This window comes from Penaeus chinensis, chromosome 1 (assembly GCF_019202785.1).
Source record: "Penaeus chinensis breed Huanghai No. 1 chromosome 1, ASM1920278v2, whole genome shotgun sequence".
NCBI classification, from domain to species: Eukaryota; Metazoa; Arthropoda; class Malacostraca; order Decapoda; family Penaeidae; genus Penaeus; species Penaeus chinensis.
The window spans coordinates 36,863,293-36,878,292 of NC_061819.1; the positions used below are offsets into that span (position 1 = coordinate 36,863,293).

The 15,000-nt window shown below is 39.4% G+C and overlaps 1 protein-coding gene across 1 annotated transcript in view; it reads right to left on the reverse strand.

The window, feature by feature from the left end:
• Positions 1–12,354, reverse strand: part of LOC125047050 — a gene marked incomplete in the record, with an annotated part of 18,302 nt that extends 5,948 nt beyond the window's left edge. The window contains 6 exon segments of the mRNA XM_047645142.1: positions 1,968–2,347; positions 4,325–4,399; positions 4,899–5,157; positions 8,255–8,506; positions 9,531–9,593; positions 12,237–12,354. Coding sequence (XP_047501098.1) covers positions 1,968–2,347; positions 4,325–4,399; positions 4,899–5,157; positions 8,255–8,506; positions 9,531–9,592 — 1,028 coding nt within the window.
• Positions 12,355–15,000: the final 2,646 nt, after the last annotated feature.

Consider the following 15,000-nt stretch of genomic DNA (forward strand, 5'->3'; position numbering starts at 1 on the left):
AACCTAAAAAAATTTTTAAAAAACCTTATGAAACCTTTTTTCTTTTATGAAACCACACTTTCCCTTTTTTTGGGAAAATTTATTGTATCCCAAGACTACAAACACTTATTTATATGTTAACATGTGTGCACAAATACATTTCACTCACTCACTCACACTTCACACTCTCTCTCTCACACACACACAAACACACACACACTCCCCTCACTCACTCACTCCATCACACACCACACACACCACACACACACCACACAACACACACACACACACACAACACCACACACAACACACACACACCCACACACACACACAACACTCACACTCACATCACTCACATCACACTCACACTCACACTCACTCACACTCACACTCACTCACTCACACTCACACTCACACACACACACACACACACACACACACACACACACACTCCACTACACTCAACACTCACACACCACACACCACCACACAACACACACCACACATCACCAACACTCACACACTCACTCACTCACTCACTCACTCACTCACACACTCACTCACACACTCACTCACACACTCACTCACACACTCACTCACACACTCACTCACACACTCACTCACACACTCACTCACACACTCACTCACACACTCACTCACTCACTCACTCACTCACTCACACTCACTCACTCACTCACACACTCACTCACACACTCACTCACACACTCACTCACTCACTCACTCACTCACTCACTCTTCTTGTGTTCATGCCAAACTAAACATGCAAGATCAAAATTGTACACTGAGCGCAACTTGTACATAAAACAAATGTGCACAAAATTACCATATAATACAAAAGATGCAAAGGCATAAATTTCACATTTCACATCTATAAATAGAGGGAGGAATGCTACAACAAAAGAAAAATTCAAGTTTATAATGAACCAGAAGCTTGGACTATGACAAGTCTTGACAAGTGCCAAGTAGCAGATTTCATCTGAAGTCGGTGCGAGATGATTTATTAAATTTGGGGGTAAAAAGAGTGAAAACTTGAGTATTGAGTACACAGAGTTTGAGATAACACAATGAAATATATACACAATTAACAGGACTACACTAATGTTGAAGACCTAGCAAAAACGTAAGAGAGTGAGAGAGGAAAAAATATATAAATTGATTAAGAAATAGGACCTAATTATGGGTAAGTTACAAGACTCTCTTTGACTGGCAATGAAATCAAAGAAGAGAATTTAACCAAATTCACAAAGGTTAAGTGTTGAAAATAGGTTCCCAAAATATCTGCTACTGCAACATATGAGACACTTTATAGGAGAATTAGGATGTATCCATACACTACCTGAGAGTTGTCTGAAAGTAAATGGTGCATCCAATTCTATACAACCATATTTCAATGTGTTTTGGTAATGCAGCTATCATAAACAATATTCCTGCAGTTTGGTCTGAGCTGGTATGGTCAGCAAACAATGGGTACACAGAGTAGGCATGACTACTAAAATATACCCAGAGCCTTGCGGCTGCATTTTATGGTCACAGCAAGGGAGCACAACAGCAATGAGAACCATCCCTTGGAGTCACCCACGAGCTTGGCATGACCAGTATTCTCGCAAGTATTTTGGCAAAAGTCATTTACCTGCTTTTAGATTACTTCATGCCTTATGGTACTTCATCAATAGACAAAAAATTAAATTTGTCTCTAGAGAATCAAAACAAACTGCTGGTTTTTCTATGATAGAGCATGTCCTGTAGCTATGACTCATGAAAGATGTGAGTACATCACCTGATTACCAAGGGCCACAAGGCAGCTCCACCGGCTCAACCTTTGTCACAATGGCACAGCAGGGATTACCTGCATACAATATTGGCCGCTTGCTGGGGCCAGCCCATGGGCCTCTCTCGGCCAAGGTACACCTGTAAGGTACAGGTTTGACAGAGGCAAGTGCGGGCAGCACACTGGGTTGGGAGCTTACCTCTTGTTGGGGCCAGCTGCAGCTGGGGTACCATCACCCTCAGCTTTGACTCCCTCCTGGACACCTGCTGCTGTTTCTGCTGCTGTTGTTGAAGCTGTTTCATCCTTCCCCTTCTCCTGGTCCTTGGCAGGGGCCTTATTATCCTTAGCATCAGGCCTGGGCTTTCCCTTCCTGGCCTTGACCTTTTTCCTAAGCTGGTAGTCATTCATCATTGGAAGTCCAGCTGGGCCAGAGACATGGCGACCCCTGCGACTGTGGGGCGCCTCATCCCAGGCACGTCGGGGGCTGAAGTGATGTTCCCGTTGGGGCAACTTGCGTGAGGGTGGAGGACGCATTTGGGGGGAACGAGCCCGCCCACGACGGTCATCATTCCCCCCACCCTGTGGGAGACACTCACCACTCAGTCACCACACAACAAATACAGCCCTATATTCTCACCCTTGCCATGGGAAAACCCCACTGGTAATTCCAGGAACCATTTGTGAGTCCTTCAGGTACACTGGTCAGCCTGTTGACCTGTGAGGAGCCAAAGGCGTGACCTAGCAAGAGAAGGCCAAGTACCACAAGCTTTTAAATTCAGGTTACCCTTTAACCTTACTAGAGAATGGTCCTTTAGTTTGCACTTCTTATAAATTTTCACACAATCCTAAAAGAATCATAAAAAATTAATCATTTATGACCATTGCTCTGTCAACCTTCACTTCTGGAAGGATTTACAGATGTCAGCTGAAGAGAAGAACAGCATTAGAGATGCAATGCAATCCAGCAATGCCAGCATCTACATGCTGTAGTGAACCCTGGGCTTTTAAGTTGTCCCAAATAGTCTGTAGCCCCAGTACTGCTTTGACAAAAATTCTGTTTTTTGAAGAAAACACCACTTATATCCTGCCAACCTACAGAGGCTGGAGAAGTTTAAACAGCACCACAAGTGGTATTGCTCTTTAGTGTAAAAACCCAATCATAAGGGCTAGACTGTTAGGAAGAAATGTGTGTACACACCATGTATACTTTTTTCATGACTGAATATCCTAAACTTAGGTATTATAACCAGTGAGTCATTTTATCTTCCTGTGGAAGGGGAATGGCCATCTGAAATCTCTTTTTTATGTCAAAAATGAAGGGTGAAACCATTAAAATACATTCCCAAAGTATTACATATGGTTGCACAAGAAGTGGGTCTTGGCCATATGTTATTTCACAAGAATTAAGACCAGTGGTGAAACAGTGTGTGATGTATGCAATTACTTTTATTGTAATTCTTTTGCTTAAATTACATTTGCAGGAGACAAAAAGATCCATAAACATTTCTGCACCAAAAAATAATGTTGAAAATGATCTAATTACCCCCAAAATAAGTTATTCTTACGACATGCATATATGTATCCAGGAATGAGACCTGTTAAGGAGGAGTGCTCTCCATTGAAATAAATTCATAAAGGGTTTGAGACAGACTGAGTTTTATATAACTCTTTTGAAAAAATTGCTCTGTTCCCTTATGTGCAGGAAAAAGGTAAATGAGAAAATAGTATTCCTCTCGCAAGGCAACATAGCTAAATTGAAAACTGCTGCAATGTATCACTTTGTCTTTTACTTGCTTAATATTTTGCATCACAATGTGACAAGAACTGGAGGACTACCTTCATCTGCTTGAAGTCTCATCTTGCTTCTTTATGTTATTTAGTATTCTGATATACTTTCTGATCTCATTAATATTATTTTATCAGTAAATATACATCAAACAAATCCTTTTATGGATAAATAATGATTCACTTGTATATCAGTCTTTTTACTGCAATATAGTTACCTAAGGAAAATAATTCTATCTTATATGAAGTAGCATTAAAGGTAAAAATGAAAAAAGGGGGGAAAAAATAAGAACAAAAATCCTCAAAAATATAATTTAAAAAAATAAATAAATAAAAAAACAAACAAAAGGGGACCATAATTTTTAAAAGGAAGGGGGGAGGGGGGAAAGAAGTTTAGTATCACAGCAACAGTTAAATCTTTTGTTTCAAATCCATTATGCATAAAGACAGATCAAAACACTTTTGGACAGTCTTTCATGGTAATCATACAACACATTAAATGCCATTAGCATTCACTATGTAAATATGGGGGGAAAACAAACCTATGGAAAAAACGAAGTACTGAACTGCCTTTCCTGTGCAAAATCTTTCTTCGCAGAGAGACCTCGTATATCTTATAAATCCTCTGCCAATTTTCAACTATGGTTCACCATTGGTTTCAACTTTGGGATTGTCTTTTAATCGACTGAAATGTCTCCTGGTCACTACTTACAACAGCGAGGCTAAGAACAACACAAACAGGTATTGTCTTTCAAGAGAATATCTACTTACCCTGTCCATGCGTCGCATTTTGTTGGCGGGAGGGCCATAATCACGGCTGTCACGCCCATCCACTAGCGAGGAACCCTGACGTGGAGAATAATTCCGTTGTTTGGTCTGCTTTACAGAGGTCTACAATATCAGACCTCTTACAATTACCCTCTAAATCTACTTATATTTAAACTGTACCATTAAATGAAGTAAGAAAATTAAGAATTTTCACAGTCAAGAAAATGTCAGGCTGGATAATGACGTTGGCACTGCTAAACCTGAGGGAAAAAGTTAAATTGTTTTCCCAAATTTCAATTGGTGTGTCACCTCTACCAATGCAAAAGTTTCCAGCCTTTCCTATGCAGTTATGGTGCACAGATTCAGCATCTTACCCTGAAACTTTGCAAAACTGCATTACAAAGGAAATCTTTTGTAACTAATCAATCTGTACTATTAAATTAATTTGTAAAACTATAAAGGAGTACCTTTAAATAATAATGAAAATAAATAAATAAATAAATATCCAAAAAATAAATGACGACTACCACCATCAAAATCTGAATAAGCAAGCAACAAAAAGCAAAAACAAACTTACCGAAGACAGCACGGCATTGAGTATGTTGAGCGCCAGTTTGGACTCATTATTGCCCATCTGGCTGAGCTGGCTAAGGGAGCCAAGCAGGTTGGATGTGCCCCCTCCCCCACCCCCCACAATGCTACCCCCTGACCCTCCTGGTGTTGGCAGGAGCCCGTTGCCCCCACTGCCTCCCCCAGCTGTGGGCACCATGCCGCTCTCCCAAGGGTTTACCATCATGCTGCCTGAGTTCATGCCACCGCTGTACCTGTTTGGAGATCTGCAATCAATATGCAAAGTTGGGGGGGTTTAGGCACAGTTGTTTATATTGTTTTTTTAGTGGTTTGTATATATTCTCAAACATAAGCAGATAAAAACAAAATATCAACAAAATATACCAATCAATATACTTATAAATAAATGAATCAATAAATAAAATAAAGAATAAATAAACAAACAAATAAATAAAATATGCTAAAGATGTCTCTCTACTCAACATTTAAAACTTATCACTACCATGCATTTTACAACTTATACATTATGGCTGGAAAAAACTGACACTAGGGCTTTGGTCAGATTACGTTACTACAAGTTAACAGAACCTTTCTGATCACAGACATGAATTCGGGGAAAAAGCAAATCCTGACTCCCATGTACATCATGATGTGTCAGAAACATATAAATCAGCATTATAACCTCAAACTCCTGTTAGATCATCACTGTAAAAATTATAGTTTTGCTTTTGATAATTTTGGAACATATTTTAAGCCTTTAACAGGTTTATGCATTAAATGATGTCAAGGTGAAATTCTGCAATGGCATGTAGTGCCAGAGGCAACCTGATTTGCACCATGGATATCATGTAGTGGTGTCATAACTGACTTCCACCATGCTGCAGGTGTATGCTTAGCTGGCAGAAGTTTACCAACATTTGTTTTTTTCCTCAATTTTGGTATTGGAAGACAAGGGGATAGGCAAACAACCAATGAAATGTCTTAAAGGCATCTAACTTGCCATTCCAGCTTGCCAAGGAGCAAAGGTGTCAAAACAAGCCTGTCACTATTGCTAGCTATCTGCATAGGCAAACCACAGAGATAGGTTTGTCAAATCAATATGGTTAACTGAAGTAACTGTGGTATTCAGTTCTATCTTGTTTCATTTTTGTTACTAGAACGTTTTTTCACGTAGTGTAGTTATTTCTTTTCAATATCATCCTTTTTTACAAGTCTGCAGAAGTCTGCAGAAGAGCAGTTTGAAAGATACATAAAATAACTATGAACAATACTCATGAAAAGAAAGGATTGCTCTTCCTCCTACTTTTTGTTTTGCAGAAAAAAAAAAAAATAATAACTAAAGAATCTCTTTACTTGGTCCAGGATCCTAGTCACCCCAATGGCCTCTCTCAAGGATCACATGAGACTGGGGGATGAAGGGAGTGGGAGGTACAGTGTTAACAGCTTCAATACAAGTTTCTCTCCCTTTTTTCATTTGCTGGTGCAAGCAATACAATTCTAGCAACTGGCTAAACATGGTAGCATATCACTATGGGATGCAATATGCAAGAACTTTTCACTCAGCCAGACCTAGGAATATAATATGCTCACTATGAAGCTACTCAATTCATGGCTTGAATTACCAGCAACTTCAGCAAATGATGATCTTAAACAGTTTTATAAGAATTTTTATTAACCTGAAGTCTCCAGGCTGGTTAAAAGATCAAAGACCAAAAGCTCTAAAACTGGCACATTAGTATCCATTTTATGCAATGCACCAATAAAGCTCTGGTTTGTCTCTTTGATACATACACAAAAAATAATGCCCACAGAAAGCAAGGAGTAAAGATATTTTTGTATTACTGTATGTCTTGACAGCTATGAGTACAGGGGGGTGGGAGACTAATGCTTCTACATAACAAGGATTTTGTTCTTAATGAAGTTAACTGTGCTGCACTCTTCCATGATATATGTTCATCATGATTTTTTGCAAAACTGAGTGGGGATGCAAGCTTCAATGAGACCCATTCACCTATTTGCGCCAGGATGACGTCTTCACGTCTTCCATGGTTGAGCCTCCTCTAAGCTGCGAATGCGAAAGTTGTGCACTTGTTTGACCATGGATGCTGTTGCTTAAGAGAAACAGCCCCTCAAAATAGGCTTATTGACTCTTTTTAGTCTCACTACTTAACCCCTTGATGATGGGTGAAGTAAATTAAAAAATAAACTACGCTCTGGAGATCAATGGCAATTGAGCGCAGGAGTTCGGTACATCAAGCCAAATCACTGGCTCGTAACGCTTTGGCGTGCCATACAGCCGCACACCACTGATCGAGAAGGGGTTAAGCAAATGACTGAGTGCAACCCGACATAAATCTAATATGGTGCCAGTGGCCCCCATCATGAAAAGTAAGCAAAACTATTACTAATACAATCAGTGGTGCAACTATTGCCAGAGCATGTACACCTTTGGGCTTGGTCACACTGTCAGACTTTTAGCATCAAATCCCTCAAAACTTGCACAATGTCCCAGGATCCAATGTTAGGAATATCTGTGCCACCCATAACTGGTTTCAAGAATAGATAGTATTATTCCGAAAAGCTTAACACAATGTAAGGTCTGACAGAAAATATTATACATTTCAACAGTGTAAGGGTTTAGTAACAATTACATTTCAGATTTACATTTTCTACTATGTTAGTATATATATATATATATATATTACCCTTATATACATGGTTTGTTACATTTCTAACTGCATAAAAAGGAAGACCACTACATAAATGTAATATCTTACATCGATATCCTAAATCAAAGAAAGTATTGCTCAAGCACTATTTCATGTCTGCATATTAACCCCTTGGTGACGGGTGTAGAAAACTAAAAAAAAAAAATCTATGCTCTGGCGGTCAATGGCAGTGCGCCGACTTTGAGCGCGGGAGTTTGGTACATCAAGCCAAATCACTGCCTCAGAGCGCTTTGATGCGCCGCCACGGTGTACAGCCACACACCACATTTCGTGCGGTTTGCTATGACGTCCAGATACGTGACCCATCGGGAAGGGGTTAATATTCATGTAATTACATAACAATCCTACAGCAATATTATAGAAACCAAACATTTCTATATATCATTTGTACTACAGCATACAGCCTACAGTTCAGTCTAAAAGTAGTCCTGGTAGACTGCATACCATACTTATTAAGTAACACTGCTTGACTGGCACACACTTGTGCAACTGCAACACACACACATTCCATCCTGTGACCACAACTTCATAGAGAAAAATGATAAAGAGAAAGACGAAGAAGCAGAGGAGTTATAAATGAACTCATTAAAAATATAAAAAGAAAAGAAAAGAAAAGAAAAAAGACACTACATACCTGCCCTGGCTGGAGGCATGGCCTGTGCGTCCATAGCCCCCATCCCCATAGCCCCCAGTGCCACTGTGGCTGCCCCCTCCATGGTGCCTGTTGCTACTGTAACTGCCACCTCCACTATAGTGTGGGTTGTGGTTGCTCACTCCTCCACGGCTGTAGTTCCCACGACTGTAGCTTCCGCCTCCTCCACTGGCCCCACCTCCGCCCCCTCGACCATAGCCCCCACTGGCTCTTCCACCTCTGTTGCTCCCACTTCTAAGACAAGCAGGGAAAGGAGGAATTAGTACCACAATACCCTAAGTGGCTTAGGCGTGGAAGGGAATTTGGCTGTATGCCAAGGTTAATGAAAGGAAATCAAACAAAAATATGATTATTACACTGATGCTCTTATACCTAACTTAAAGGCATTGTCAACCTGTCATAGTCAGAAGAAAGAAATAATAATAATAATAAAATAAATAAAAGCATAAATGTTAGAGCAGAAACAACTACTTCTCTTTTTAAACAAATTTCAGATCAAAATGTGCAAAATTAAAGCTAATAGACACATTATTACTCTCCCAAACTTGCTGTATCCCCCGCATTGATATTCTTTTGGGGGGATGAGAAGAAAAAGAAGAAGAAAATTTTTGTCCAAAAATAATAGTATTGTTTAGCATCAAGATTCTTTGTAATATTTTTCGTGATGATTGGACATTGCATAAACCCAGTCATTTTTTTCTTCTTTATAAATGCACATTTTATTTAATGTACTCCTATTTTTTGTAGGAGGGGAATAATATTTAAGAGGGAACATCAGTGCATAATACAGAATAGTATAAAAAATAAATACTGGGTCAATTAATTTTTGAGACATGGCAGATGGTGTCTGTAATCCAATACTGTCATGTCATGTGTATAGCCATTATAATGAACAGCATGATCTGCTGGGTATGGCTATAGACGGGGTGACATGCTAGAGAGTGTCAAGCAGGAAGTTGCACTAAATGTAGTGGACTCCTACTCCCAGTGGCTGGATAGTTGCCAGAAATCATTGGAGTATGTGACAGTGAGAGATTTTTAATACCGTCACAGAGGGATTAACAAGGACAATCAAATCAAAACAGTTCTACTAATCTTGGTTTCAAAAGTACCATTGGTAGGCCTCTTACAGTTCAGCACACCTATACTTGGAAAGGAAAATCTTTATTGTAATCAACTGAATAATATCACCTCAACGTTACAATGGTCCACGTCACAGACCAAGCTAGCTGCAAAGATAATAGGAAAAAGGTCTTACCTGTAACGGCTGCTGCCACCACCACCTGACCCAAACTGGTCCTCATGGTAATATCCTGGCATCCTGTAAGAAAGAAAAATGTATTTTAATATCCAATATAGATGAAGTTTCCTATGAAAAAAGCTGCATTTGAATGTGTGGAATGGGGTTGGTGAACAGCTATAATTCTGTGAGGATTCCTAGAATCTGACGACACAACTGAGTATACTTAAACTTGACTTTGTCTCAGACTCATATTGAGCACTGGTTCTTAAAAAGTGCTTATGCGTGTGCGTGCATGCATGTGTATTCTCTATTAGTGGAATTAGGGAATGTGAGAAAGTAATTCTAGTACAAATCTAAAATCTCTCCCTTGGCTTCCCTGAGCTAATCATATCACTGAACAGTGAATGACTGGCATATATGAAATAAAAGTCTCCCAGACCCAATCATAGGAGCACCTCCAGCCACTGGAAATAGTGTCTTCCCTGGCAGGGTTGTGGAGGCAGGTACTCAAAACACCTGACTATGACTCCTTGATTTCTTGTGTATCTGACTCCGATCCCCAGGTAAAACAATAATAAAAAAAATGGATTTCAAAAGAACTACTAGCTACCTATTAACCCCATGTCCTTAAAGATTTGAGTCAAGTGGTTATTGCTACACTATAGTGGCCTTTACATTGTATATTCTTAAAAGAAAAAAGAGGGGGGGGGGGAAAAAAAAATTATAATCTAAAAACTACATCGAGGACTATGATAAAATAAAAATTATATTTCTCATTCTCTTGGGTGGAAATAAAGAGTGCGATATGTTTAACCCCTTACCGTCGGGTGAAGAAAATTTTAAAAATCTCTAAACTCTGGAGATTAATGGCATTGAGCTGACTTTGAGCATGAGTGTCGCTACATCAAGCCATACCCCGGCTCATAGCGCTTTGGCGCGTAGCTTCCCTTGGCCAGTGACTGAAGGAACTCCTAGTCACGGCAACATGAAGTGTTGAATAAATTTTGTGACACAGAGATGGGTGTGTCCGACCAAACTGCAAAGAATTATCAAACATGTTCCCCGAAAATGTTGACCAATTAAAATTACCTTTATATCTACCAGCCAAACAAGATCCCCCTCCCCCCGGGTTTAGATGCACTAATATAGGGCAAACTGAAGATGATATTCTTGTACATGAGAAAAAGCTGCAGTTCTTGGTACATGAAATAATCTCCAGACACAAACAAATAAAGGAAAAAGACTGTAGTAAGACCTCCTCAGAAACGAAGTCTACTCATTGTTCACAAGGTTGAGCTCCATCTTACCATGCACACTGAGGTAAAGACAATATTTCTCAGGGGCTATTAGGGGCAGAGCCCACCATCAACCCTCTTTTCTCACGGTGCCTGAAGGAGACCCAAAGTTATGGAAAATTAGATTGTTGAGTGAAATTTTGTGATCTGGAGTTAGGAACTTAGTCTCTGACGAGTGCATCTATACTATGAAGAATTACTGGAAAATCTTCAAGACAAGTACAGCTACAGGTGTTATGACTCGCTTTGACGAAGCAAGCAGAAAGGACCTATATACACAGTGAAACCCCCGGCAGAAAGCTTAGATGAATGCCAGAAGCCGCAGAAATTAGTGCCACACTGAAAATTCTGGCACAATCAGTGTAGTTAAGTTTGATTATTGAAGCAGTTCAGTCAATTCTTCTATTATGAAAACACGTCTGATTACAGTATTGCGTGTAGTACAAGTTAGGCACTGATGATACAGGTTCATCATCAAACACGGAATCAACCCAAGTCCCTGCCTGCCAGAATATATGTCAAGGATGCTTTACAACTTCTAGGTGCAAATGTAGCTGCAATCACTACATAAACAGGTATAATGTAACAAAATCACTTCACATGATGCAGAAATCAAATATTTAATATGTTACTCTCCCCACCAACCAAAACAAAGATTTCCTACTGATCTCCCAAGCCTGAACTAATGGGGAGGGTAGGTGGCTAACATGGAAACAGGAGGTTTACCCAGAAAATTAATTGGATTCCTTCTATTTACATAAAACTACTCAAGATATTTGGATCTTTTCAGTCACATTACAAAAAAAAAAAAAGAAAAAAAAAATAATAGGACCCATTTCCTTTAGTTAAAGCAAATAATAAGCATCTCAATCTCCTAACTCTAAATATTAAACACTGCTATCAACAGTTCGTCACTGCTGATAAGATAGAGCCTAGAGCACATATTACGTTTTAATTCCGTTCGTAATACCAAATGACAAGTACAATCACCAAATCGAGGAAGAGAAACCTGTAAACACACTGCAAACACAACAAACTCGGCTACAGTTAAGGAACCACACGTCCCCCGCGAGCAGAATGCCTCAAAAGCAACTTGTGACGAAATAAAGTGCATTTTAGTGACGATGTGTTTTGGGGTAACCATTCAACAACAATGACAAAAGAAAAGGAAGAACAGGGTTTGGGAAATTCACAGACATGTTTAGAGACGCGCGATTACTCTGGCGAAACGAAGAATGCGAGAGGATGTGGGTAAACCTCGCCAAATCGGAGACACAAAGAGAAATAAATCGCATTGGCTTATTGATGCCGGGCGACGCACCCACAACTTTTGGGATAAACAATCCTCGCTCGTTTTTTCCCTCTCTTTGTCTCTCTCTCGGAGGATCTAGAACCGAACTTGCCGCAGCCTTTCAAGCTCCATTACCTTGTGCAATCACCGAGCGTATATTCGTTGTATTGGTCGGTCCCAAAGCCACTCAAATTAGACAAGAAACGACGCTTGGTGAGTTGTAACGTGGCGTCTCCTCTTCACAATGGCGGCGTCAGTGTTGCCATCGAGAGGCCGCGGTTCGTGCTACACTAAGCGCTAAAGTCCGCTAAATATACACATTTTTTTCGTAGATGAATATTGGATATTCTTAAGTGTTATATGTAACTGTGGTCATTACGGATATCAAGAAAGAACGTATCTCTCTAAACCGATCGAATTCGAGTCATCATTGGTACATTTTTTTCACATTAACATAAACACCCAAGTTTGGCGTTCTTTACTAAAATATATCATTGTGTAGACAAATCCTCATCTTAAAGATAAAACGAGACGATGCAAAACTAAAGCATGCATAATTCCGCCCTCGTCAAGCTGGTTTAAAAAACTAAAAAGTTGGGTCTGCTGTATAGAACAATATAAACAATTATAATAAACATCTTTAAAGGTCTATATAAATATAATAATAAGAACGGAACAAATTCTTATAAAGTTATCATTTCCTTAATACATTATTCCTGAACTAACATCTTTCACACAGATAGACCCCTAGAATTTGAATGAGGTAAAAAAGAGAAAGGAAAAAAAAAAAGGAAATTGCAAATCCACAGACAAATTAACGTATCTCACTCCAGAACTGAGGTGGCTTCAGATTCCATAAATCTGAGAAGTGAGATCCTACACGTGGTCGTCATTTCAAATGACATGACAGGGGTGGAATTCGGGTTTCAAAAGAGGTGAATGACATGTCAAAGGCTATATATTGTTTGTGATTTTACTCTTATATCTCTTGCTCTCTTAATGAAATACTTTTACTCTATATTTACTTTATTCTCAGATCTAAAACTCTGATATATTCTAGTCCTACTAAAGTTGCCATTAGTATATAATAGTTTTTCGCTAGATTAAAGTATAAAAATCTAGCAGAAAATAGCTAAAATGACACTACCGTCCGGAATCATTTCCTCTGATCTTGTCACAATTTCTTGTTTGTTTATTCTGTTGTTTTATATTGTTATTCAGTCTATTTCACGTTTGTCATTTTCTCTCTCCATCGCCATTTCGCTAATACTTTAATTTCCTTTTGTCCTTTGTTGTAAATTTTAAAATAGTGTGTTTTACAAGTGCTCTCTTTTAATTATTCATTTACTCTCACAAAAAGAGCGTCTGTCTTTTACTTCTGTCGTGAATATTTCTTCGTATGTATTTAGCGATTTCTGCCTGCTGATGAAGAAATGTGTCCGCCAATTTTGCCAAGGAGATATATCTACGCACAGACACACACACACACACACACGCGCGCGCGCACACACACACACACACACACACACACACACACACACACACACACACACACACACACACACACACATACACACACACACACACACACACACACACTGTGTGCGTTTAGGTATGTGTATGTATATATCAATATGTGTATGTGTATGCATGCGCGCGCGTGCCTTTGTGTGTGTGTGTGTGTGTGTGTGTGTGTGTGTGTGTGTGTGTGTGTGTGTGTGTGTGTGTGTGTGTGTGTGTGTGTGTGTGTGTGTGTGCAGATCATTAAAAGTAGAGATATTTCACGGACCCAGCAAAGTAGACTGAGGTATCTACACAATACACGCACAGGAAACTATCCCCATCAACACAAAGACGATGTAACCGACTGCCCGAAGGAAGCCCTATTTTAATTCCTTTATCTTGGGTTTCATCCGAGTTGGGACATTTGATAACACATAGTTTGGGTGACTGATTAGACCAATTCTTCAGTTATTCTCACATTTACGTGTCTTCTTCATAGGTAATGAAGTGAGGACTGGTTTTGTTTAATAATTGGCAATACACCGTGTGTTTAAATTAAAAGTCAGTTTACATATTCTCAGGAGCATGTAATCTACAGGGATGTTGTCAGTCGCCGGAGTCTTGTTACAGTTCAGGATTTTTAAGGTTTGTTTGATTTCTTAAATATGGGGTGGCTTCACCTCTTCAGATGTTAGTACTGCCGCCACCTTCCAGCAACATTCCACTAATAGTTTGCTTAGGTCATCAGGTTTGCATTTTTGAGCAATACAAGATTCTGGCTTCAATTCGGTTGCAAGTTCCTGGACTAAATCAAAGCCAACTTCCGCATCATTCTGATTGTTATGGTCTCAGTGCTGTTCACGATTTCAATTTTATATGCAATTGGTTGTCTAAATTTTGCAGAAGACAGATCAACGGTTGCTTGAAAATCTCGCACATCTTCCTCTTTTAATTTATTAACATCTCGTAATTTGGTCTTAATTTCGTTTAGTCATGGCCGCTCGCAAGTTACAATATCAGTACACCAATTGCACTCCATTCCCGGATATGCAGTGGGAAGGGCATAAGCTTCAGGAACTCTCACGCCCCTTTTTGAATTGCCTTTCTGTGTGTTTAAATATTTATTGATCGTACATTTTTCTCATACCATAAATGCTATTACCCCACTAGCTTGAGATAACATCATACTTCATACTGGGTATTGTTTACACTTTTTTTTTTTTTTTTACTAAGAATTACAAGTAAAACCCTAATATCAGTCATAACCAACGCAACTTAATTTTGATAGTGAAATGTTATTTGTCTGGTGTCAAGGATGCCAGAATTAATTGGTTTTACGACGGAGACGCTGCACATATCTGCCGGGTTTCCTCCTTGAGCCGAATGCAACTGCTTG